This window comes from Alternaria atra, assembly GCF_907166805.1.
Source record: "Alternaria atra isolate CS162 genome assembly, contig: 34, whole genome shotgun sequence".
Classification (NCBI taxonomy): domain Eukaryota; kingdom Fungi; phylum Ascomycota; class Dothideomycetes; order Pleosporales; family Pleosporaceae; genus Alternaria; species Alternaria atra.
Genome location: NW_025091333.1, coordinates 1380033 through 1405000, shown reverse-complemented (window position 1 = coordinate 1405000; position 24968 = coordinate 1380033). Strand labels below are relative to the sequence as shown.

Here is a 24968-nt window from a genome sequence, read left to right as displayed (position 1 = left end):
ACGCGCGCTTCATAGGCGAGAAGCAGCCAACGTCAAGAGGCTAGAGTAGGTGAGATGAGTGAGGTGGCATACAGAGCGTGTAGATGTTGTTCTCCTTGCAGAGCTCTTGAAACTCAAGAGAGTGGTGGCTCCCATGGCCATCAAGGACGAGCAGACGACGCGCACCAACAACGCGAGTCTTCGTGTAAGCGTTAAAGTGCTTTAGCCACTCAACTCCCAGCTCGTTATTTGTCCAGCCATTGTCGCTAATTGCAATCGCCTAGTCGCGTGGGATATCCTCCTCGTACCAGGCAGACAGGTGATACTGGCCAGCAAAGATAAGGAATGGTAGGATTGTCTAGCCAGCTGCGTTGATCGCAGCAATCAACGTTATCTACTCACGATTGCCTGGCTGAATAGCCTTTGGTCTGCCTCTTCTCTCTAACCCTGTCACGACAAGCTTAGTCGTGATCTTGCCTATCATAAAGCCAGCCTCGTCGAAGTTGTAGACGTCCTCATCGCAGATGCCGTACTTAGTCTTTGTCTCCTCTACAAGCTCAAACTAGCTCCTAATTAGAGCTGGATCCTTGGCTAGTGGACGCCGACCTGACCAGCGCCGCGCGTAGTCAGTAGCCTATTAGCTATATCACGTACAGCTTCGTACGTAGGCGCAAATCTACGCTGATCTAGGTCGAGTATATAGCTAATAATTACCTCCTCTTCTCTCTGGGTAAGCTTTCTTAAGTTAGGCTAGCAATCGTGTCGGGCAGGTACACCAGCGCGTCGGCGGCGGATCGTTCGTTTAGACACGCTATAGATAGCAGCAGCATTGCGATTACTCTGTATTTGATAAGATTGAATAGAGAAGATAGCAAGCTAAATATCTGCTTTATTTGAAGCTGGTAGAGTAGCGCTACGCTGAGCTATTGTACGTTAAGATGAGAGAGGTGCGCAAAGTTGGTGGGGTGCGGCGCTCGCTTGTACGCGGCGCTCGCTTGTAAACCATGTTACAAACTTCGCAGTAACGTGTTTTATAAGCGAGTCGTCCTTACAAGCGAGTCGTCTACCCTACCAACTTTAATCACCTTTGAAAATCAAATTAGTTATGCCTTAACGCTAATAAGCTCTATTGCGCTCATCTGAAGCTAATATGCAGCTTACTATATTATCTCTTAATAGCTACTAGATTAAGACTAAGAGAGCTGCTGCTCGCGCGTTTAACGTCCCTCGAATGACGCTACGCGACTGACGCGCTGGCAGGCCTGCACGACGCGATTGCTAGCCTAACTTAAAGAAGCTTACCTAACTAGAGGAGGAGGTAATTATTAGACATATACTTAACCTTAATTAGCGAGGATTTGGGCCTACGTATACAGCTGCGCTGTAAGGCAGACTTCACGCGCAGAAGAGCGAACTGGTTGAGTAGAAGCTTGTATTCGGAGTAGAGAAAATAGCAGACGCAGAGCCTAGAAGAGGCAGAGCGTACGCGTACTTATATAGCCTAGAGAGAGAAGCGAAGCGAAGGCGTACTAGACCGTAGAAGGTCTAGTAGTTTGCGCCTTCGTAGTAAGACGTAGCCTTTTACTCCTTAGCTCTAAACCTCGTAGTAAGTAGTAGCTGAGGAGAGGCTATGTCCTTACATGCGCGCGATATAGCTAATAAGCTGCTTGCTGCGCGTGGCGCAGGTCGCGTTGGCGTCTACTGGCCGCGCAACTTTGTTAAGCGTACAGACAGTCTTATAACGCGTTTTAATCGATCGTACGATAGGCAGAGAGCTCTATGCGAGGATCCTGTGCTAATTAGCTGCTAGTTTAAGCTAGTAGAGGAGACAAAGGCTAAGTACGGCAACTGTGATAAGGACGTCTACAACTTCGACGAGGCTGGCTTTATGATGGGCAAGATCTAGACTTAGCTAGTTATTACAGGGTTAGAGAGGAGAGGCAGGCTAAAGACTATCTAGCCTGGCAACCGCGAGTGGGTGACGGTAGTTGCTGCAATCAACGCTGCTGGCTGGACAATCCCACCGTTCCTTATCTTTGCTGGCAAGTATTACCTGTTAGCCTGGTATGAGGAGGCAGAGATCCTACGCGACTGGGCGATCGTAGTTAGCGACAACGGCTGGACGACGAACGAGATAGGATTTGAGTGGCTAAAGCATTTTATTAGGCATACAGATGGCAAGTTGGTTGGGGCACGCCGCCTGCTTATCCTTGACGGCCACGAGAGCTACTAGTCTCTTGAGTTTCAAGAGCTCTGCAAGGAGAGCAATATCTACACGCTCTGCATGCTAGCTTACTTATCTTACCTACTGCAGCCTCTTGACGTAGGCTGCTTCTCGCCTATGAAGCGCGCGTACAGCCGTGAGATTGAGGCTCTGATGCGCTACAATATTAACTATATCACTAAGCTCGAATTCCTGCCAGCCTTTAAGGCAGCCTTTGATCGATCGTTTACCTCAGCTAATATCTGCTTAGCTTTTCGAGGCGCAGGCCTGGCCCCTCTCTAGCTAGACGCTGTTCTATTAAAGCTCAACGTGCAGCTGCGTACACCTACTCTACTAGCTGCTCTCGCAGAGCCTCCCTGAGAGGCTCGTACACTAAGCAACGTACGTGAGCTTGAGGCTTAATCTGTAAGGGGCTACGCTCAGGGAGCTATCGCACAGGTATACTGGAGTTGTATTCGATAGAGAGCTAAGCTCTAGGCTACGTAGCTATCTATATATACTTAGGTGTAGAGCTGGAAGAACTATTGGCCGATAACGTCCGAGCGCCTATCGGGCCGAAGAAGGAGAAAACCGAGGTCATAGACGAGGATAAGAGAGCAAAGGGCTCTAGCCCGTCACATAATCAACGTTAATACGTGATCGCGTGCGGCAGCATAAGAGCTTATTACTAGCCTTGATTATTGAGGCGATTAACCAGCTTAAAAAGGGGGCTAAGGTGATAATGCTCTTAGCCGAGCTTATGCGCGATTAGATTACCTGCCTTAAGAGAGCCAACGAGGCAGCAACTAAGCGTAGGCAGCGTAAAAAGAAGCGGATACAGAAGCGTAGGACCTTAATAAAGAGAGAGGGAGAGGATATACTAGCTTAAAAGGAGGCTGACTAGCAGATTAAGCGTAAACAGCGTTAAGGTAGTGAGCGATTAGGCCTTAGCCGCCAGGCTATTGCGCGCTGCAGGAGGTGCAGAGAGACTAGGCACAACTCACGAACGTGTAAAAAGGATGCTGTAGATACTATTTAATCTACTATATTAATCGCTTTATTCTACCTTATTCCGTTGTTGCGTTGCGTAGTTTTAAAGGTGATCAAGGTTGGTGGGGTGGACGACTCGCTTGTAAGGACGACTCGCTTATAAAACACGTTTTCTAGAGCAACTAACATGGTTGGCAAGCGAGTGGCCCACGCAAGCGAGCGGCCCACCCCAAAACACACCAAAAAGCGGACTTTTAGCAACTTGATTTCTCAACAACCACCGAATAGAATTCTCTTAAAATCTTAATTAAAAGCTGCATATATATATAAACATTCAAAGCCTACAGTAACAGGACTATAAGTAAAGTAATCGTAAGTTTATTAAGCAAAAACAGAAATACCTCGCTTTTTTAGCCCCTGAATTCTATTTCTCTACATTTAGACTAGCTAGAGCCTTACAATTCTAGAGTCTATAAGAATATATATATACGGCGCTAGAGTAAAAATATTAGAGGAATCTATTAGGTAGTTGTTGAGAAATCAAGTTGCTAAAAGTCTGCTTTTTGGTGTGTTTTGGGGTGGGCCGCTCGCTTGCGTGGGCCGCTCGCTTGCCAACCATGTTAATGCATGTATAATTTGCGTTAAGAGTGAGCGCAGAAAAGTGATGATCTTCGCTTTCGAACCCTCGTTAGACACAACCCTAGATATGTACTTCTGCGATGTAGATTGTAACCTAATCGCTGTCACAGTCTTACCACCTTTGTCGTAGTAGCACATATATGCTAAATCGTTAAGAAATGTCTTCCTTAGATCTAGAAGTAGTAGATGTGTAATGTGATCCTGTAGGGACATCACGGCTTGTGTAAGGGGCTACGCTCAGGGAGCTATCGCACAGGTATACTGGAGTTGTATTCGATAGAGAAGAGAACTACAGGTAGCTAGGGTTCTGAAGGTCGTTCAGGGGGCGGCGGCTCGGGATAACCTTCCGCCGGGCTCGCTTGCACAGAATCCGGGTGCTCAGGGGGGGCACCCGGAATCTGTGGACAGTGCGCCTCGCGCACGTAACCGAGATATCATCGAGGACTCACCAACTGGGCTCCAGCCCATCACAAGAGCCAATAGGCCACGCGGCCCTGAGACAACCAGCCAAGCTGTAACACGCTGCACAGCGAATTGCAAAACCGGTCTTGCTCCCTCAAGAACTTTAAGAATCAACTCAAGTCCCTGTCGCACTGGGATGGTCCCTGCTTACATATAACCGATTACTATTGCACTAGCACGCTGCATCTCAAAACGACTAGCGTACAAATATTAAAGGTATGGCTTAACTACTTCGCTAACTCTAGTGTAGGATTCAGGCACATGAAGCTAACTCACTAGGTGTCTAAGAGATATTTAAAACAGACCTTTTACTATGAAACTACTGCAAGGGAATAAGGCTACAATCCTTATATGACACTCCTCACGATCGTTATGATATGGTGCGTACAAATAGAGAGAGCCCAATCAATGCCACGCCTGGCTTTAAGCGAGCACTCATAACGTGTTCTATCTGTAAGTGGCTCACCACACCAAACCTGACGCAGCGTTTTGCGCGATAGCTCAACAATTACATAGAATCATATAGTATTATTAAAGGCTTGTAAGCAAACTCTAGATACGACCTAGTACAGTTCTAGGCGAGCTTCTTAGGGCTCGCTGAACTCTGGCTGGGCTCCAAGGCTCCACTAGCCGAGGTTAGGCTGGTAAATGGGTCTCCACATCGGGATCTTAGAATCTGCAATATTTCTATGAACTCTAATCCGATGTAGACAATCGATGCCTTATTGTATAGCCTAAATCTAGATCTATATTTTGTATATAGAAAGTATCTAGCTAGCTAAAGTAGCTAGCTAGAAATCTTAGATCGGAGCTAAATGTGGAGACCCAACTCTTGGCAACGTGGGTTAGCTAATAACTTTTTATTTATAAGACTTAAAGAAAGACTTTCTATACAGAAGATATAGGTCTAGATTGAAGCTATATAATAAGTTATTCATCGTCCAAGTGTGGTTTGAACCTATAGAGATATCGTGGATTTGAGTTCCCTGATGAGGAGACCCATTTGCCAGCCTAGTACTGCTCGAGGAAAGAGCAGCGAGCCATGACTACTATTCACCTTTCAATTGCAGATCTGCCAAAAAGGATATGTCTTTGCAGATACACGCAGATCTACATTCTTCTTTATTTGCAGATCGTGCAGTGTCCGCACTGATCCCGGCGTGTCATTAGATTGCTCGGTGTCAGGACTAGAATGCCCGAGGCTAGCCTAGCTTGCCAAGGCACAGAGTATATAAGTCAGTCGTGAGAATCGCTACAGCGGTAGCGATTCGTCTTAGTACAAATGCACCCCTTTGTGCCTGCTACGTACTACCCTACGCTACATAACCTGAGGCCTCCTTACAATCCTAACACTAGGGGAACAAGGCGTACAAGGCGTACGAAAAGCTTCGTATTGCAAATCTAACGGTTGGACCGTGCTGCGAAATTGGTATCGAGCAATACGCTCGTGCGCGGAGACCTAATTTTGGATTGCCTATTAACTGCAATGAGCACTGCCCTGACTGAATTACTACCGTTTTCATGATGTACATGCCACGGTCTTTACTTTTGAATCTGGCAAGCTGCCTCTCTTTGGCAACGTTCGTTGCTTCATTCTCCACCGATGACCAAGGATTCTCACCTGCTAAACGCAATACGACGATCGAACAGAGCTTGTTTTACGACATCAACGGTGCCGAAGTAGAGAAAAGGATTGCAAAACTGAAAGCTAAGGGATATCGGCCGACGTCTCTAAGTATCTATGGCTCGCACACCGATGCGAAATATGCCGGCATCTGGACGAAGCAGGGCGGCAATGCATACGAGACTATACTGGGCGCCAATGAAACCGCCTACAACGCCTGGGTAGATTATTGGAGAGCCAGTGGATATGTTTCTACACACGTTTCCGCCTCCGGATCTGCCTCCATTGCGCTGTTTGCCGGAGTGATGCAGGAAATGCCTTCGATCCGAACCTGGGTCCAGCAGTGTGGCCTTAACAACCCTTACGCTTATGCAAATGCGACAATGGATATACCAATGATCATCAAAGGCGTAAGCATGTATGGACTCCCAAACGAGCGCCAGTACTGCATCCTGGGGCATGAAGACACGGTGAACCACCAACAAACCATCTGGTACCAGACAGACTCGTTTGTCAACCACTACAAAACGCTTGAAGCTGCTGAGACTTCAAAGAGATACTGGAGACCGGTTTATATCGACGTTTCTGAAGACCTAGTCCTAACACCGATTTTCGACGACACGAGTGTTGGGCAGTGGAACGCCCTTACGGATCTCATCACATCGCAATTGGGTCCGGAGATAGCCGCACGAAAGGCAAAGAACATGTACCCCATCCATATCTCAGGCGCGGGCACTGCAGGAGTAAGATATGCTGTGATCTTCGCCGAACAAACAACGCCTATTGATCGCGAATGGCACACCACAGGCACAGTCACCGGCTTCGACGACAACGCCGGGGTCAGCAATGCTCTGGATAAAGTCATGCAAAAGTTCATGAGAAGGAACAGCGTTAGGCAAGCTCAAGTCGCCGCTTCAGTCAATGGGACAGTCATCGCTTCGCGCGCGTACACATGGGCTGAGAGCGACCGCGCCGTTACCCAGCCATCGGATAAATTCCTTCTTGGAAGTGTCTCAAAGGCTTTCACGTATGCAGCAACAAACCGTCTTATCTCCATGGGTCTGCTGAACTTGACTACTCCCGTCTACCCGTTCCTCGGATACAACGCGCCCGCCGACGAACGCTCGTTGAACATCACTGTCCAACACCTCTTGGACCACACTGCCGGGTTCGATCGCTCGATGTCTCCAGATATAGGTTTCATATTCACAACCGTCGCACAGTCTCTCAATCAAGCCACACCTGCCACGCTGCGGCAGGTCATCGAGTACGTAGTTGCGCGGCCGCTGGACTACACCCCAGGGGACAGGAGTGTGTACTCAAACTATGGGACCATGCTTTTGAGCTATATTATCACAAGCATGACAGGCGAGACATATTCCTCGTATATTGAGAAGAATGTACTTGCAGGGCTGGACGTTGAACTCTGGAGCACAGCTGCAGAGTCGCACAAGTCAGATCCCATTGTGCAAGAGACAAAGTTTACGGGTATCTCTGCGCTAGTACCGCTTTCAGATTACAGAGTCTCGAGTGCGAACGGTGGAGACGGGTCGATCAAAGAAGAGGCAATTGGTGCTTTTGGTCTAAAGGCCTCTGCTGCCACAGTTTCTCAGTTTATCGGAAGCAACAATGTGTATGGTCTTGGCGGTCGCGTACCTTGGAACTATCGGGATGGTACCGTGGCTGGTGCACGCGCCATCGCGTACAGTTTGTCTGAACTTGACTGGGCCTTAACATTAAACACTAGAGAATACGTTGACGGGGCGGCGTGGGAGAACTTAGTGTTCACTGATATTCAGGATGTCTGGGGTCGCTTCGCTCTTACTAAGTGAGAGGCATTAATTTCTAGTGTTACTCCTCTTCTACTATCTGTACCTAATAGAAAGTGTTCAATAATTAAATAGAAAGATAGTAAATATTGCCTACTGAAGTCCGTCATACCTACTTACTAATAAAAGGAGTAAAGATCTATAATTATACGTGAGGTTATAAGTACCTAGAAGACGCGCCTTATTATAGTATTAATATTCTTAGATCTAGCGAAGGGTGTTAGGAAAACAGGGTGTCGCGGCTTAGCTAGCGGAACATGAACAAATAACAACGTTTCCTTTCGATTTAGTTGTTTTCTTGATCTTAATAACACACTTAGTTTCGCGCATTGCCTCTCCGACCTTAAGTTGTATTCTACACCACTTGCGCGTCTTTCTCTATGCTACACTTTGCTATTCAAACGTTTGCAGGGATAACTGGCGAAGCTTTGTACATCTTATCAGCTATCTCAATCACGACCAAAGGACTAGCAAACTACTTACGCAAACCAGAAGACCGCGATGTTGGGAGAAGGTTTTCTACCCATGAGAACTCAATATCTATTCTTCCAGTCTTGTTCTCTACACACCAGGTTTCTGGAGAAAATGCGTAACGTGAGCGAACCCAGGAGCCATTATCCGAGGAAGGTTAATCGGTTCACGCTCATCGGACGCTAGTCACATGGATGCGTCTGGACACTAACTTTCTCGAACACGCCACGACTAATTTGCGTATCCTCAACATACTGATCAGTATGTGGCGTCCTGTATCCAAGCTTTTGAGGCAAAGGTATAGTAGTTGCAGGAAGCGTGCTGCTTGTCTTGAACTCGCACAGCCCGAGTGAAGCCCATACAGATAAGCTTTTTCGAATGAGAGGTATCGCTGAAAGAACTGAGTCCAAGGCATACATTCTCATTGAGACAACCTGGATATCATCCGCAAAAGAAGTCTGCTTTTAAGTAGAATTCCTCGAGACATTAATGGTCATTGAGGTGTCGAGATCCCTCACTAACTGACTCGTGGTGAGCTAATGAGAATTGCGGCAGCACCGCGGGAATGGCCATGCCACATTTCGATCCAGATAGCTCTGCATTGAAGTGGTCGCCGGTTGCGTCAAAGTTGACGACTTTCACTAGCCGGCACACCCGCCTGTAACGCCCCTCCCTGGTCAAGATGTATTCCAGATGCCCTCACGAATGGGTCCTTCCCACTGTGACCTGACGAGTCAGTCTCCTCAATTTTGGAAAAAGCGCCAGGGCGATCAGATCTAGTGCTCAAGTGCGTCTTTCTGCTCTGAGTCCATGGACCCAAAGAGAGGGTGTTGTTACCAGGAGTTCCTCTATTGCCAAAAAGGTCTTTGTGCTCCACTATGCTGACGAGTCGGTTAAGGACAGAGAATTCGATTTTGAGTTTGATGCTGTACACAGCTGTCTTGTACGTCGTTTGAATCTCGTAGTTACCGGAGAACTGGACGGCGAGGAGGGTGATGTCGAGGATCAGGACTACGATGTTGACGAAGACAAGGTGTCTGAGTAGCTTCTGCAGGGGCCCGCGGCCGTTGCTGCTAGTGTCGTGGCCCAGCAGCCGTACTGTTTCGTAGATATAGATGATAGATATTATAGTCTCTTGGACGCAGATTACCACGATTTGAACCTTGTCATATATCAAGAATCCCGGTAGGAAACGGGCCGAGTGCTGAGAGTTTGCCCCCATCGCTAAAACGAAAAGGGGGATCCCGAGAACGACAGCGTTGAAGATGATCATGTATAGTACCCAACGTGTCTGAGATCGATCCCGGATGACGAGATGCAGACGCGAATAGAGAACGAGTGATTGTCCCATCACCATACTTGCCCAGCCTATACCCACTATTGCGCTCGATAGCAGGTCTAATGTAGTGACCTGGAAGAACTTGAGGACGAATCCAACGGCATGGGGTGCGATGCCCCAAGTTGCCACGACAAAACTCCAGAAGTATAGCCCATTACGTTTTTGAAGACGCCAAATACCAGAAAAGTAAGTTCGATGACGTTGTAAAGTGCGATGGATAAGAACGCGGCCATGGTCATTAGGATTGGGAGAGGTGCATTCACCCCACCAACCACGCCCACATCCTCCTCATTTGCCATGGCTGGATGCGAAGACCGCGTTATGATTGCGCATGTGATTGTTAGAGCGCAAGGTAGAGAAAGAATTCGCACTGAGAACTAATTGATTGAAAAAACTCGCGTTTAGCAGACTGATATCTGCTACTGAAGGCGATCGAAGGGAGAGGATGAAGGCGAGTGCCGTGTTTCCAAATCGCCTGCATCATCCGCAGCATATTTAGACAACTTTGCTCGCGACACCTGATTTGCTTCAGATGAGCTTTTAAAATTTGTGGCGGATCCTGAGGTGTCTCCCAAAGTGACGATCTCGTCCACCACGGGAGGGCGAAAATGTTCCCCGGCTTGGTTTAAGTTTGTGATAGGCACAGAAAATCGTGCAAGCGCAATGAGCGCACTACTATTGGTTCTATGCAGATATCATGCCTGGGTCCCGGGATTTGTGGCGCCTATACCTGCATGGGTTCACCAGAGGCTTCCAAGGTTCACTTCTTAGCTGTGAGCCGCATGGGTCGCAACCTCGTTTACTAGCACAAACAATGACTCGCATGAACCACTCCTCTTGACAGCTATTTGGATCCTGGTAACGTTGTCACGCTGTTAGCTGACATTGTTCACCGATGGAACGTTAGGCCTGTGCAAATAAAGTTCAACTAGGAATGAGCTGAAGCTCAATCAGTAGGATTGATCGATTGATTCCTACTCGGCTTCAGCCGCATGAGTCCATGCCCGCTGTCATGGGAATGGACGGGCGGGTCGTATGCCAGATCAAGCCTTCCGAAGCCCACACTGATCAGTCCTGGCCTTACTGTCACCGAAGGATCGGAAATGTCCGTCCGAGGTTTCCAGCGCACGGCCAAGTCCCTAACGCTCTGATGGGTGTGATCCTTCACCAGTTTCGAGTTATTCTTGCATAGAGATGCGATTTCGAGTCATTGGGGCATTAGCTGAGTCATATCTCTGTCCGCTTTCGAGTCACCGAAAAAGCAACATCCTAGGGGTTACGCGTATGGACAAGGTTTTCTGGGGTACCGTACCCCAGAGCATCGGCAATAGGGAGCGAATAGCTGGTGTTATTTGTCCCCCGCGCTAGTGCTAGCAGGAGTCATCCCAGTCTAGCGCATACCGTGTCATTGTCCGCCCTTGCACGATCCCCCTCAATACTAGGTACCCTCCACGTCAACCCAACATAACTCTACCGATGAGAGCCTGATTGAAGATGCAGTGAAAGAAACAGAACCGCTGAAGCCGACAGAGCACCTTGGTCACTACGTGATGGCTAACGTCATTTACCACCAAGCTGCGCACCCCACTAAGGTTGCGCATCTGTGCTTGCAAATAGTTTTAACATTGAGTTCGGCCAGTTAGTTTTCGGACACCCAACTTCTCCGCCACCCTACCACAACTGCCACCCACTTTTGAAGCTTTACAGCTCAATCACAACGCTATCAATCGATTACTGTGAAGTTGCAATGCAAAACGCTATCCGGAATCTTGATCTTAGTCTCTTTACGAGCCAGCGACAAGCCTGTTGGGCGTGTGGCGCACCGCGGTCAACGCTGCAGAGCCGGCTCGCTGATCGTGATCCACACGCGATAGTCCACAACAACAAGTGCGATTAAATCTGGAACAAGAGGAGTTTCTTGTTGACTGAATCCTTAACGAAGACCTACGCGATTAACCACCTGGCCACAGTTGTCTACGAGAGATAGCGATGCGTATCCTCCACATGAGCGGCGATGACGCTCCCCTCGGGCATAATTGGGCAGCCAACTTCTTACACCGCAACTCACGCGTGCACTCCGTCGCCGAGTAATCGAATGAAGCTTCGAACGCGGAGTTAGCCGATCCAGAGTTGATTCGCATGTTCATCGGCGTCGTTGAACAGAGAAGACGCCACCTGTGTACCTTTATGGAGCTTTTACTCTTCTGCCATGAGCGACGCCAGCTTAGCTGAGAAGGACGCGAGATTGAAACGCTGGGCGTTCTTCATTCAATTAACTCTTACTCCGGTAATACCACAGAATTGACCAGGTTTCGTCTAGCTTAGTGGGCTTGCCTCTGAGCCGCTTCTAATAGTTGGTACGAGCTTCTTGAATTGCTCACAATCCTCATGGTTCCGAAATCTGTCAAATGTTGATAGGGAACTCCGCGCTGGCCCTTTCGACCATGTGCGTCAGCTCTTCCAAGACCGGTCAAATACCAATGGGAACGGGAGTGCATGTCGTTGTGGTATGATCGAGCATTGATAGCTCGACTGAATACAAACATTAGCGCGACCTTACCTTCACAATCACCTGAACCCTTCAGTACATGTATGTATCAAGAGCTATGTATTGACTCTAACTAACGTCACTACTATAACCTAGTACTTCTACAATTACATTTATAGTAGTACTTAGAGACCATAACGCGACCAAACCCCACCCGATAATCTTGTCCATTCTCCACTTGCGCATCGGTACGGCAACAAGAAGCCCAGCGAGTGTTACAAGCAGAGTCGCTCCTGATATCACCAAGGTTGTGCTCACAGCGATATGGTAGGGTCTGAAATGAACCGACTGATCTGGGTGTTTTTCATGGCGGTGCTCGCCCTTGGTGATGATCATGTAGCATCCGCTCAACCCTACGCCGAGTAGGATGTTCAGCATCGGGCCGCCAAAGCAGGCCGAGAGGGCCATGATAGGGAATCCGAGCCGTGCAACGGTAATGTCGGCGACGAGATCACCAAGTGAATTGCCAACCGCGAAGATGGTCAGACCGAGAATGGCGTCGGACATGTTGAGGATAACACCCAGGGTGCGCAGAACACCAACGACTTCGTTGGCAATGGTGCTGATCCAAGCAATGGCGACGGCAAACCCGAGAAAGCAGAGTGCTGAGCGCCAATTTGGCGCGCGGTTTGGCGTGGTGGTGAAGAGGATAAAGGCAAGGACGCTGAGCGAGACGACCAGAGCGTAGAGCGTGTGACGAAGCAAAACACGTGGGTTGTCGGGTTCAATGTTTGCCCAGAGGACAAGGACGAGGAAGAAGGGGGCTGTAAACACTTGCACGATCACCAGCCAGCGGTTCCATTGTCTTGGCTCGATAGGTGTAGGAATCGTGGGAAGTTGCTCGGGTGATTGCGCCACAGTGTCGGAATCCGTAATGTACACCTGCGGTGGCGGTTGGCTGGTGGTCGTGCTGAACGATCCACCATTGGGTTGTCGAGAAGGAAGACTTGTGGACAGTTTCGACTTTGATAAGCCCATGTCAGCAGGTGTTTCTAGTGGTAAAACGAGTGACACGCTGCGAGTATGCGAGTCCATGCTTCCACTATGCGGCGTAGCCGCAGGTGGTAGACCGAAATCTAAAGAAAGCTCCGCCTGACCTCCATCGTTCTCATCCTTTTGCGGCTCGACAACTGGGAGCGTAATGGTAAGCAAGAAGACAGGTAGACTTGCAACAAGTCCCAAAAGTTTGTCGAAAATATTCTTGTCCGACCAATTGGTCAATGTCGGGAACAGAGTGGAAACCAGAACGTATGGAGTCGGTAGAAGGCTTGAGGGCCACCATTTTGGCATTCTGGCTGCTTCGACATGACCGAAAGGATCTCGTGGGAAGTAGGTAGACTCGGGTGACGCGCTCGGCGAAGGCAGACGTAGACTCTGGGGTCTAGAAACGGATTGCGCCGACCAAGGATAATCGGTATAAGGCGGAAATGGTATCGGCGGAGAAGTGGCATCCGGTACAGTCAGCTTCAAACTAGGTGGTTGAGGACGAGCATCGGGTTCTGTTACTGGACTCGAGCGGGGGCTTGGTGATGATGTGACTGCACGGAGGGGAGCCTGGTCCTCGGAGCCTGGGGGCGCCAGCCTGTTAGGTGAGGGAAGCCTGTCTCTCGGTGCGGCAGGACTTGGTGCTCTGGAAGAGCGGGAAGCTGGCGGAGACAACGAGATGGTCGGCGACGGAGGCGCTTCCAGCAGTCTGTTGGGTTTGTTGGGAGTGGCGGATGCAAAGGTAATGTCAGGTACGCCATGTCCCTGCAGCGTGCTTGACTGTAGTCGGACATTGTCAATGTCGTTTGTGGAAACAGCTCGCGCTCGATTGCCTAGGCTCTGCTGGATGTCGAGATTTGGTCGGGTCACATGCAGCGAGGCGTTGGAAGCAGTTGGGTTCACATGGAATGGAGGTCGATTCGCGGGACCTGCTGTTTGTGAGATGTAGTTTTGCTGTTGGGCAGTCGTATAGGTAGGGTCGTCAGAATATCGTCGCAAGCTGATTGGCATGGACTGGATGTTGCGCGACTTTTGCAGGGAGGAGAGTACCGCTCTAAACTCCAAGGCTCCCACCAAACTCGGACGGATGGGTGTGTGAGTATTGCGCCTCGACATGCTTGGGCGATTGACGCGCATATTGTTGGTCAACTCGCCCATCCAGCGTTCGCGCTCTTCCTCATTGTCATCGTCATCTATGATATTGTCGCCGCCTGCGCGTTCAAGCATGGAAAAGTCGTCAATGGATACGCCGTAGCCTGGGGTCCTGCTACCAGCGCTAATTTCATCGTCATGGTATTCTGGAAATTCCTCCTCTTCGCCGCCGGGCGTGACATAGTGGCTCCTGATGGCGGCCGCCCTCGCCCGTCGCGCCTTTCTCAAGTTGAGCCACCAGTGCCAGCCCACAACGAAGGCGACGTAGAAGAGATAAAAGGCTACCATGGTGACAGACTCCCACAGATGCAGTTTCCCGTCAACGATGAAGCCCATGCTGAAGGCCGCTGCAATGAGAAAGAAACCAACATCGCGAACAAAACTCTTGCGCGCGACTTGAAAGGGGCGAATTAGAGCCATGGAGCCCGAGACCACAGCCGTGATGAAACATGCAGCACCGATGAGCTCGCCTACGGCCAGACTTGCAGCGTGGGTGCGGAAGGCGGCAAATGTGGAGAAGACGTCGGGGCTGCCATTGCCAAAGGCGAGCAGTGTGACGCCGGCCAAGCTCTCGCTCATGCCCAGCATGCGCGCAATGGTATTGAGGTTAACGCAGAAGAAGTCGCTCGCGGCGATGCCAATGGTGCTGAAGAGGAGCGCGAGCCAGAGTGTCATGAGGACGAAGGCAACGGGTTTCGCATGCGGGAGACGGCAGTAGTAAAGGGTCAGGTAGGATATGACGCCGGCTTCTTCATCGGGGCAGTTTGCGCGCACAAAGGCGCATTGGTCTGTGGCGCGGTGAACAAGGCGGCACTCTTCGTCCTTGATGGACAAGTCCCTCTTGTGTACCGCGCCACCAAGGGCGCTGCCGTGGGTAACTTGCGACCTGGCCCATGCTAGCAGTGATATGAGGGAGATGGCGAGGATGGTGAGGGCGAAGGGTCGTGCCGAGTAACGTGAGCGGCGCAATCGTTGGGCATGTTTAAGTATGGTGGAGTCGTCCATGGTCACGACATGTTCTCAGGTGAGTCGGAGGGACCGCGCGATGGGGGATGAGGGCGTGTTTTAGGTGATGGGAAGCGTGAAGGCGGCGACGTGCGATAGCGTAACAAGATAGCGGAAGACGGCGCGCGAAGCGTTTGGACTGAGTCGGCTGGGGCGCGACAGCAATGCGTGCGTGTGTGGCGGTGTTGGCGATGTTGCGAAATAACGAACGTCATCGGAGCATGGTAGCGATAGTTGGAGATAGAGGCCGGATCTTGCAAGTTGGAGCAGAGGGCAGCGCGGAGCCTTCCAAGTACCGGGATTGTGAATGACGGTATTCGATGAGATAGCACCAGTGTGGCGCATGTGTGGCTGTGCGAGTGGGTGGCGCTGTGCTAATAGGTGGGTTTAGGGTGCGGTATGCGGTATGGGTTCAGTCGGAATACGTATGTACCTTTGACAGCTAGAGGCTTTCTAGGCTGTTAGCCGTTTCTGCAGGACAGTAGTCTCCGACACCAAAAGTGAGACACTTGTTAGCTACAAAGCCGGACTTAGTAGAGTCGTAGTGCGCTAACCCCCGCGCGGATTCGCCCAAACAAACAACAACGCTCCATCACGAACACACACACACAATCAGCCAACCCACCATGGCGCGCACTACCAAGTACAATACCGCCGCCTCGCCGCAGAAGACACCCATCAAGTAGGCCAAACAAGTCAGTTGACGCGCATCGCAAGGCTAACCATTTCCACCCAGGGTGCCGCTCAACGATGACCGACAAGAGAAGGCCATCCGCCGCCATGCGCAACAAGAAGCCCAGCGCAACTCGATGCGCGCCTCGACTGCTACTGCCACACCCGGAAGACGACGCATATCGCATGCCGCCGGCCACGATAGCCCCCACACCCCGTCGCAAGACCAAGACGACATGCCAGACATCACCGGCACCGCCGTCACGCCAGGAAACCGCGTCATGCCCTTGCTGGCCAACTTCGAGGAGTGGATGAAGATGGCGACGGACAACGTAGGCATACACGGCTGCACGCACTAGGTCGAGGCTGATGTGACGGGCAGAAAATCAACGCAAACAACTCATGGAACTTCGCCCTCATCGATTACTTCCACGAAATGTCTCTGCTCAAGGAAGGCGATGGCGTCAACTTCCAAAAGGCGAGCTGCACATTGGACGGCTGCGTCAAGATCTACACCAGCAGGGTCGATAGCGTAGCAACCGACACGGGCAAGCTCCTCAGCGGACTTGCAGAGAATGCGGGCAAGAAGCGGAGAGGAGACGGCGATGATGCTGACGGAGCCGATGATGACGACGCCGAGGGCGACGACGCCGAGGACGGAGAGGGTGGCCAGAAGAAGCGCAAGAAGAGGGCTGCCCGGTCTGCCGAAGCCACGCTCGCATCCTCGTTTGGACAACTACAGAACAAGAAGATGGAGCTCGAGTTTTCGGTAGATCCCCTCTTCAAGAAAGCCTCCGCCGACTTTGATGAGGGCGGAGCAAAAGGTCTCCTTCTTAATCACCTGGCCATAGACGCAAGGGGCAGAATCGTCTTTGACAGCAGCGACGATGCGAACGATGCAACCTCCGAAGACACTCGTGCTACACCAGCGCCCGAAGACGCCCATGTACAGCAAGACCAGTCCCAGCCACCCGACGCTATTGATGTTGATATATCTGGCCTGGCTGCCAAGTACTTCCCTGATCTGTCCCAGCTCGACCGGCAAGACGTGTGTCCCTCGATGAAGACGTTCGATCTTGGCGATGTAAATGGCTCTATGGATCTTCCCTTTCTAAAGGCCCCTGATGACTCTGCCAATGAAGATGGTGCCAAGGGCGAAGAAGAGGACGATGCGGGTAACCGATCAGGCCTCTTTCTTGATGACGACAACCCCATGGGCTTCGATGATGACGACGACATGAACATGGGCGGATTCGATCTACCTCCGGAAACGGGTTTTGGCGAAGGTGGAGAGGTCTGGGCTCGTGAGGCTATCCAGAATCCACAGGCTCGCGTTCACACCATGGGCCTCGAAGGTGATGAGAATACAGACAGTGCTGATGCTGCCCTTGGTGCTGATGCTCAGTATGGCGTCTCTATGATGCACGGTCGTGATCAAGAACAAGAAAACATTCTAAGCTATTTCGACCAAGCTCTTAAGAAGAGCTGGGCAGGGCCTGAGCATTGGCGTATCTCACGAGTCAAGCATTCTGCAAAGGCAGCACCAGCCACGAAACGGAAAGAGAGGGAGCCTTTCGAGATTGACTTCGCCGCACCCATGTCGCAGACACTAGCAGACATGCTCTACACGCCTGCAACATCCAACTCAACCATATCTCTACCAAAAGCGCAGTGGAAGTCAAAGTCGCGCAATCTTCTCCCAGATGACAAGCACTTCAACTCGAAACAACTACTGCGACTTTTCTTGAAACCAAAAGCCCGTATGGGCTCACGGAAGGGAGGACGCCGTGTACAGGCACAACCCGGAGACCCCGCACGCGTCGACGAAGCATACTGGGCTGATCAAGGTCGAGAAGGCGAGGGTGATGATGTACAGGGCAACTACGACGCCGACTTTTTCCAAGACGATGGACTGCCTATGCCTGGTGGGCCTATTGATGATGAGGACGTTTTTGCGGATGCTCGTGACCACTTTTCGCCGCCGCCCGACGCACCCGAAGCTACACTACCTCTAGACGGCATGCCACCTAGCTCGCAGACGGATGCGTTTGGTGCACAGTTAGTAACACAAAGCCGACGGTTCCGGCCCGAATACGTTCAGTATGCAAGGGTTGCGAAGAAGGTAGATGTTAAGAGATTAAAGGACGAGCTTTGGAAAGGTATTGGATTTGAAGGCGTAAGTTATATATTCAATCCTCGTCATTCGGTCTACAAGCTTACAAACAATTAGATTTCCGCACCTCCGCAACCTAATGTCTCCGACGATCCAGCAAATAAAGCTGTTGATGGTTCGCTAACTTTTACCGACGTTGTCAACAGCTTGCAGGCTGTGTATCCGAAACAAACAATGGCCGACATCTCAACAAGTTACTGCTTCATCTGCTTGCTGCATCTCGCTAACGAACAAGGTCTGGTCATCGAGAACCAGGAGGATTTCGAAAACTTGACCATACGGAAAGACTTCACAGCGGAGTTGGATGTAGGAGGAGCATGAGGTTTCGTCTTGTTGGATCAGTCCACAATCAGAGCTCAGACTACCAATGAAACCAATATAATATTACTACTGTCGCGATTCTAGTTTCGTGGGCTGCATGGTTCGTGGCAAACGAGTACCTAGAAGCATCGCTGAGTGGATACTTTCCCAGCGGATAACTCTAGTCGAGGACAGGAACGAAAAGTACTATGATCCTAAAGCTAGAGACGATCATGCTTCTAACAACGGCGTTAATAAGGGCAAAGGGTTAGACGCTACCGACTTGGAAGAACATGAACGGGCCACGTACGTTTCTAATGCCTCTAGAGACCCACGTGTCATTGTGAAGAGATTTTTCGCATATCGCGACGCCTGTCCTAAAGCTCATATAACCGCCCGTTATCTTTTCTTTTTACCTCGTCATTGATCACTTTAAATATCCGGGTTGATAGAGTACTTTGGATTCGACCTGCGAGATTTAGATTATGGCGACAATGGCCGTCTTTGGTCCCTTGGGAAAAATTCATCGCTGACGATTCCAACATAACCGCCCATTGAAAGAATAGACGGCGTTCGCGAATGCATGAGCGCCAACCTTCGCCATCTTCCTTTCTCCGTCCACTGTTCGGATGCCGACAAGCCGAACCTCTGGGTGGAGATCGTTTATCAGCTCCTCTCAATCTGCAGCAATGTCACAATGATTATCATGATTGAGGCGTGGATGGCGGAAAATCAACGGTTTTCGGAAGAATTCCCTGATGTCTCAGAGCAGGAGACTAAAGGCAAGAATGGTGTTGCGTGGAGGAAGATCTAACTGCGACAAAGGGATCTAGCACCAGATCGATTTACAATGGTGGCAAAGACAGATTTCCATGGGACCGAGGTGCTGTAAGAAGACGTTGAACGATCGAAAAAGAAAGAAGCGATTTTAAATCGTGGGAAAAGCCTGCGCAGAAAGGTCTCCGAAATGGAGAGTAATGAACAATAAAGAACGGATGGAAGGTAATTGAAGATGACTCTTGCGATCGATAAACGCTTGCTCTTCTTATTCTACAACGTCATCAGTTCCCTTTCCTCTTTACTGCCAGAGCAATGTGATCTTCTTCCACCATGGTCCTTTCACCGTTCTTGCCGGCACCTCTTCAGCGAGCACCTGATCCAAACCCGTCTTCATATCCACCTCCTCAGGAGCGTAAGCCCAGGTATCGCTCCAGGCCCAGATTCGGTGTCCTCCATAGAACAAGAAGAACATGGGAATACCAACGTATGCAGTGAAGAAGGAGCTAACATCCCATTTCTCGGGCCAAAAGACATCAAACCCATTGATCAAACAGAGAAAGGTGAAGCTGATGATGACGCACCAAGCACCCCACTTGTTTACTGGTGAGCGATATGGCAGATCGGTAATATTTTGCGCTTCGCAGGCTTTCCGGAAACGCAAAAAGATGATGCCGCAGCAGATCCAGGAGATGAAGCCAGACGTGTTTGTCAGGTTGACGAACCAATTAAAGACGACGGCGCTCTCGCTGCCTACATTCAGGTAGGCCAGAGCGCAGAATAGCGAAGAGGCTGTAACAGCCCAGTACGGCACACCAGACTTGGTGCATGATTTGAAAATGGAAGGCGCATTGCCAGAAAGTGCGAGCGCGTATAGGGAGCGCGACGAGAGGAACAGGAAGGAGTTTCCTGATGACCAGGCACTGATGATGATACCGGCGTTGATGATGCTGTCGAGTACGGGAATTCCTGCGTTCTTAATTCCTGCGACAAAGGGAGACGATCCGGCACCAGAACCACCAGAGGTAATGATGGAGTCGTTCGAGGGGCAGATGACACCGATGGCAAGTACGCTGCCGACGTAGAAGATCACAAGACGGTAGATGTATCGGCGTGCCGCAGTAGGCAGGTTCCGACGTGGTGACTGCATTTCGCCACCTGTTGCTACAAGAAGCTCCGGGGCAAACGTGAATGGAAACTAGGATAGAGGTTAGTGAAACTGACTCGAGGCTACAAGAGCAGCATGCTTACAGCAGAAAGCACCATAGTAGATAGCAGTGCCACCAGACGCCCAGCATTACCCTCTTCTAGATACGTATTTGCCGCGCCAGGGTTCTTCCAGTACCTGAAGCCGAGACGATCGTGCTGTGGTCCACCGCCCCAGAACAAGATGAAGGATAGGATAAGCAGTCCTACAATCATGACGACCTTTGTTCCAGCGAACCAGAACTCCGTTTCGCCGTAGAACTTGACTGGAAAGCAGTTCAGCCCCACGATGACGATGATCATGATCGTAATCCACACTGCGATGTTCACGGGTGGGTTCCAATACTCAATAACTAATCCAGCTGCCGTGATCTCGTAGGGTACAAGAATGCCGAGAGAGTAAAAGTATAGCCAGCCTAGTCCAAAGCCCATCGAGCGGGAGACATAGCGGTATCCGAAGAGGTTCATAGAAGACCCGGGAGTTGGAAGATAGGCGGCGACTTCGATGATACCTGCAACGGTACAGAAGATCAAGAAGGACATGGCGATATATGTGGATAGGATAAAGGCTGGGCCGCCGCGAGCGAGGGTTTGGCCTGAACCAACAAAGAGACCAGTTCCTATCGTGCCGCCCAAAGCAATCATTTGGGCATGTCTGCTTTGCATTAATCTTCCAAACTAAATAACACGGAACAAGATCGACTCACCGTGACTTCAGACCTCGCTGTGTGGTCTCATAACGCTCATCGAATATCTCTCCTGCAATAATGGCCGGATCAACAGCAGAGCTCTTCCTACGACTCGCTGTATGCGAATGTCGCACATGGCCAATGCCATAGTCTACATGCTGTTCTCCGATAGTTGACTCCTCAGTCTTCTTCTCAGACATATTAGCGTTTCCAACTACTGCGTTGAGGATCAGTTTTCGACGTTACAGAGTATTAACAGTACGCCAGGGGATCCAATGCGTGGAGACGCAGGGTTTATGAACACATTTGGTGTACATGCAGTGTAGATTGAGACCATCCATGTGGTAGGCTCAAGCGACCCTTGTCAGCATGCCATGGCCGATAGTCGTGCAACCTAAGGAAGGCTTGTCCCGCTAACGTTCCTAGTATCCACACGACCGCACCAAAGTCAGGCAAGATAGGATCCAGTCGCAATGCCGATATGGTCTTCTCCAGCCGCTCACATCAGGTTGTGAACGGAGGTTCGGCGGAATGAGTCGAGACCGGCGAGGGTTGAAGATAGGCGCCGATAAGCACAATGGCAAGCGATTGCAAAAGCTGATAAGCTTATTGACATACGCTATAGAGGAGAGCTAGACCACTTGGATAGATTTTCGGAGTTATTCGTCTATCTGCGGTAGTGTTGCGTGCGGCATCGTTGTGGCCTGACGTGTGCGGATATGCTGTGTAGTTCTAGGAAGCGCGGCAACTACGATGCTGGCAACGGAGTGTGCTTGGTGCAATTCTCCGTAGATGCACGAGGCCGGGGTTTGAGATACCGGGAGTGGTGATGCACGAAGAATATCCACTAAGACGGCGCGTTGTTATCGCAATTCTCCGAACAACGCAATCTGAACTCAGTCGGGATTAGCCCCCGGCCTAACTAGAGCAGGTGGCGGCGGCGATGTCTTCTGCATGGACTTGCTTTCTCTCGTCAATTTCTCGCAACGGTCATAGTTGATGGCTGAGAGTCTGATTGCTATTCAGAACAAACTCTAAAATCCGTCGTCACCTTTGTCGTGATTCGACTTCAAGATCACCGCTGCCAAGGTACTACTCATGACCAAATTCTAGTGTACATAATCACATGCGTGAATAGACCAGGCTTCGACATTCACCATCTTAGACGACTTCAAAGACAGCATATCGCCCTACCTCAAAGATCTTCATACCACATTCACAGTGGTATTTCCCTCTCTTCCCGTCAATCAACAGAACCTGCCTCTTTAGTCCACTAAACCACTCTATTTTAATTGCAGTCCGCCAGGTGAGACCGCACCCGTGTCCGAGGCATACATAGTCGTAGGACGTGGAGCTATTCGGAGGTATACTGAGGACTTGGGCGTGACCAGACACTGTAGGTTGAGTGCTTAGGTTATGGATGGTAATAGTTTGCGATGTGATGTCAAGCTTGATGTTGTTATGCCAGGTCGAGGAACATACACGACACGACATGAATCCGAGTGGATGCAGCGCGGGCGAACGGAGATAATAAATTGCGTTCCTGTGGCCGCAGATGCATTTCCAGGATCCGATGTGATCTGGTGCACCTTGTTCAGCTTCGAGAATCTGGGCCTTTGTCTTATCAAGCTTAGAAGGAAGGTGTAGTAGTGCGCGGATTCGGCCAACAAGTGACAGCTCTGAGGACATAGTAACGGGCTGGAATAGGCTGGAAGATGAACAGGGGGTGTAGCAGGTTACATGGTCTTATAGTGGTCGAGATTGCAAGGCGACGAGACAGATGGGTATGTTTGAGACCTCTGTGATCAAGGCAGCCCGAGTGACCACATCGTATTCTTGTAAGACCATGACTCACCTGATAGTGCGCCCGGGTGTCTCTGAACTACTATGCATATCTCACTGTGCTGCTTGAACCCCACTGACAGCCTCATGGCTTCACCATGTCAACTCTTTCTGCGGCCTCTGAACCATGCCTGGAGGTACACAGCCCCACGAGCACACGCTAACTTTCAACGGAAGGAATTCGCCTCCTCGACTCCAGAACTCTACCCACTCCGCGCGTGCCACAACATACTCTTTATGACAGGTATGACACTTGCGGAACATACCATATCCATCAGCAGCATTCTCTTGTGCTCGCGAGAGGATAGCTTCCACGACGGGGAAGAAATCTTCGAGGTACGCACGGATGTTGCCGATACTCGCAGATTTGAGCTCCCTATGCAAGCTAGCTGTGACCAAGGAGGGCACTTTGCTTGTAGACGGAGGGGCGAACCAAGGTGAAGAAGGAACACCGTATGTGCCCTGATTCGTTTCGATGATGATGGGATATGTCTCTTCGTTGGAGCAAGGAAGCCGTGGAGATGCCTTGAGGAGGCTGCCATTTTGCTCATAGTACGATACTAGTGTCCTGGCGATGTACCGTGGTGCGTGGGATAGAACTTGACTATCATTCGTAGCCTCCAAGGGCAAGCAAGGGTGATGCGGATAGAATCCAACGTCTTGTTCAACACTGCATTCCCGGGCATTATCTCCACCATCAAAGGAGTTTGCCCAGGACTCGAAATACCGGATGCGCCAGACTGCTTGGTCGCGGTCTTTACACGTCGCCAGAGTCTGGTACAGGTGCGCAAGTTGGTTGCTTGCGTCTTCTCGTACCTCATCGAGTGGCAGCGAGTCCATGTGATGAAGGGACCCTTGCTCTTGCTTCTGGTAGTCGGTCGTGTAGAATCTACGAGAAGGCATTGGCTGAAGCAGATCTTTGCCCATGAGAGTGAGGCGGCTCATGTTCCCATGTGGAGAAAGAAGCGTGATGACGTCGAAGGGGAGGTACTTGAGCTTGTTGAGAGATACGTCTAGCGTTTCAAGTTTTCTTAAGCAGCTGATTTGTTGCGGAAGCTCTTCAATCTCGTTTTGACGCAGATACAGACCAGTGAGATGCTCGAGGTCGAACAGAGACGGAACGAGTCGACGGAGCTTGTTCTTACTGAGGTGGATTTGAAGTTTAGGGAGGAGAGATCGGTACTGTCCTGCCGTGGGAAGCTCAGTGTCGTGGACCGGAGGATCACTAATGACGGTTTTGAGGTTGCCAATGTGCCTGATGTCACTGTCCTCGAGGTTCTGGCCATCGAAATCGTACGACTCTTGGTTCCTCGCGATACCATGGTCCATCTGCTCGTTGAAGGCACGTTCTGCTGTCGGGTGGCTATTGGTGTCGATAACTATCTCTTCCTCATTGGTAACATTTGTGTTGATGGCGCGTTTGGTCGGCATCTTGCTCCTCAGGTTGTAGGGCGACACGTACGGGGGTGGAGGTAGTTCTCCGGAACTGTTACTCGCATCACTGAGCATGTAGATGCCAGAGTCGAAGTTGCGCTCAAATTTTGTCTTCTTCACCTCGGGGCTGGTGTGGGCCGATTCGCGGCTGTCCCACCATGCGCCCTTGCGCTTGTTCTTGTAAATACGCGGAGACTCGTAGTTGGTCACGTCGACGGATTCGCGAGAGTCGTCGCTGGAGAAGACAGGGGGAGGTGAGCTCGATTTCGTGGTGAAGGCGGTATGTTGCCGCTCGAAGAAGGGGTTGGGCGGGAAGTCCATGGTGCACGCGAGCGGTGGTGAGGAGGGGGGCGCTTCATCGTAGTCCATGGCGAAGTTGGCTTTTTCGAAGAACAATTGAGCAGAGGAAACAGACGGTCGATTCTTTGGTGTGTCGAGATGCTAGTAGCGCAAAAGAGAGATGATGGCTGGGAGACGCGTTCTGGCCAGCCACAACGCGTTGTAGAAGTGTGAGTTGGGGCGAACCAGGGTCCCGCCTCCCGTCATCGACGGCGCACAGACAGCGTTCCCCACGTGCATTGTGCATAAAGCCTAACCAGTGCATTGTGTCAACTACCCAAGGATGCAAACATTCAAGGCAGTGCGCATAT

At 50.6% G+C, this 24968-nt stretch overlaps 5 protein-coding genes across 5 annotated transcripts; 2 read left to right on the top strand and 3 right to left on the bottom strand.

Moving 5' to 3' along the window:
• Nucleotides 1-5797: 5797 nt before the first annotated feature.
• Nucleotides 5798-7729, top strand: ALTATR162_LOCUS10913 (uncharacterized protein; the record flags this gene model as incomplete). Its single annotated transcript, XM_043318553.1, has 1 exon — nt 5798-7729. One exon carries the CDS (start codon nt 5798-5800, stop codon nt 7727-7729), a length of 1932 nt encoding a protein of 643 aa, XP_043174488.1.
• Nucleotides 7730-8819: 1090 nt separating this feature from the next.
• Nucleotides 8820-9419, bottom strand: ALTATR162_LOCUS10912 (uncharacterized protein; the record flags this gene model as incomplete). Its single annotated transcript, XM_043318552.1, has 1 exon — nt 8820-9419. One exon carries the CDS (start codon nt 9417-9419, stop codon nt 8820-8822), a length of 600 nt encoding a protein of 199 aa, XP_043174487.1.
• Nucleotides 9420-12153: 2734 nt separating this feature from the next.
• ALTATR162_LOCUS10911 (uncharacterized protein) lies at nt 12154-15225 on the bottom strand (the record flags this gene model as incomplete). The annotated part of the gene is made up of 1 exon (XM_043318551.1): nt 12154-15225. The coding sequence occupies one exon, from the start codon at nt 15223-15225 to the stop codon at nt 12154-12156; it is 3072 nt and encodes a 1023-aa protein (XP_043174486.1).
• Nucleotides 15226-15851: 626 nt separating this feature from the next.
• Nucleotides 15852-18391, top strand: ALTATR162_LOCUS10910 (uncharacterized protein; the record flags this gene model as incomplete). The annotated part of the gene is made up of 4 exons (XM_043318550.1): nt 15852-15907; nt 15962-16229; nt 16280-18073; nt 18128-18391. 4 exons carry the CDS (start codon nt 15852-15854, stop codon nt 18389-18391), a joined length of 2382 nt encoding a protein of 793 aa, XP_043174485.1.
• A 1057-nt stretch (nt 18392-19448) lies between these two features.
• Nucleotides 19449-24687, bottom strand: ALTATR162_LOCUS10909 (uncharacterized protein; the record flags this gene model as incomplete). The annotated part of the gene is made up of 4 exons (XM_043318549.1): nt 19449-20345; nt 20399-21008; nt 21061-21259; nt 23151-24687. The coding sequence occupies 4 exons, from the start codon at nt 24685-24687 to the stop codon at nt 19449-19451; spliced, it is 3243 nt and encodes a 1080-aa protein (XP_043174484.1).
• Between the last annotated feature and the right edge of the window lie 281 nt (nt 24688-24968).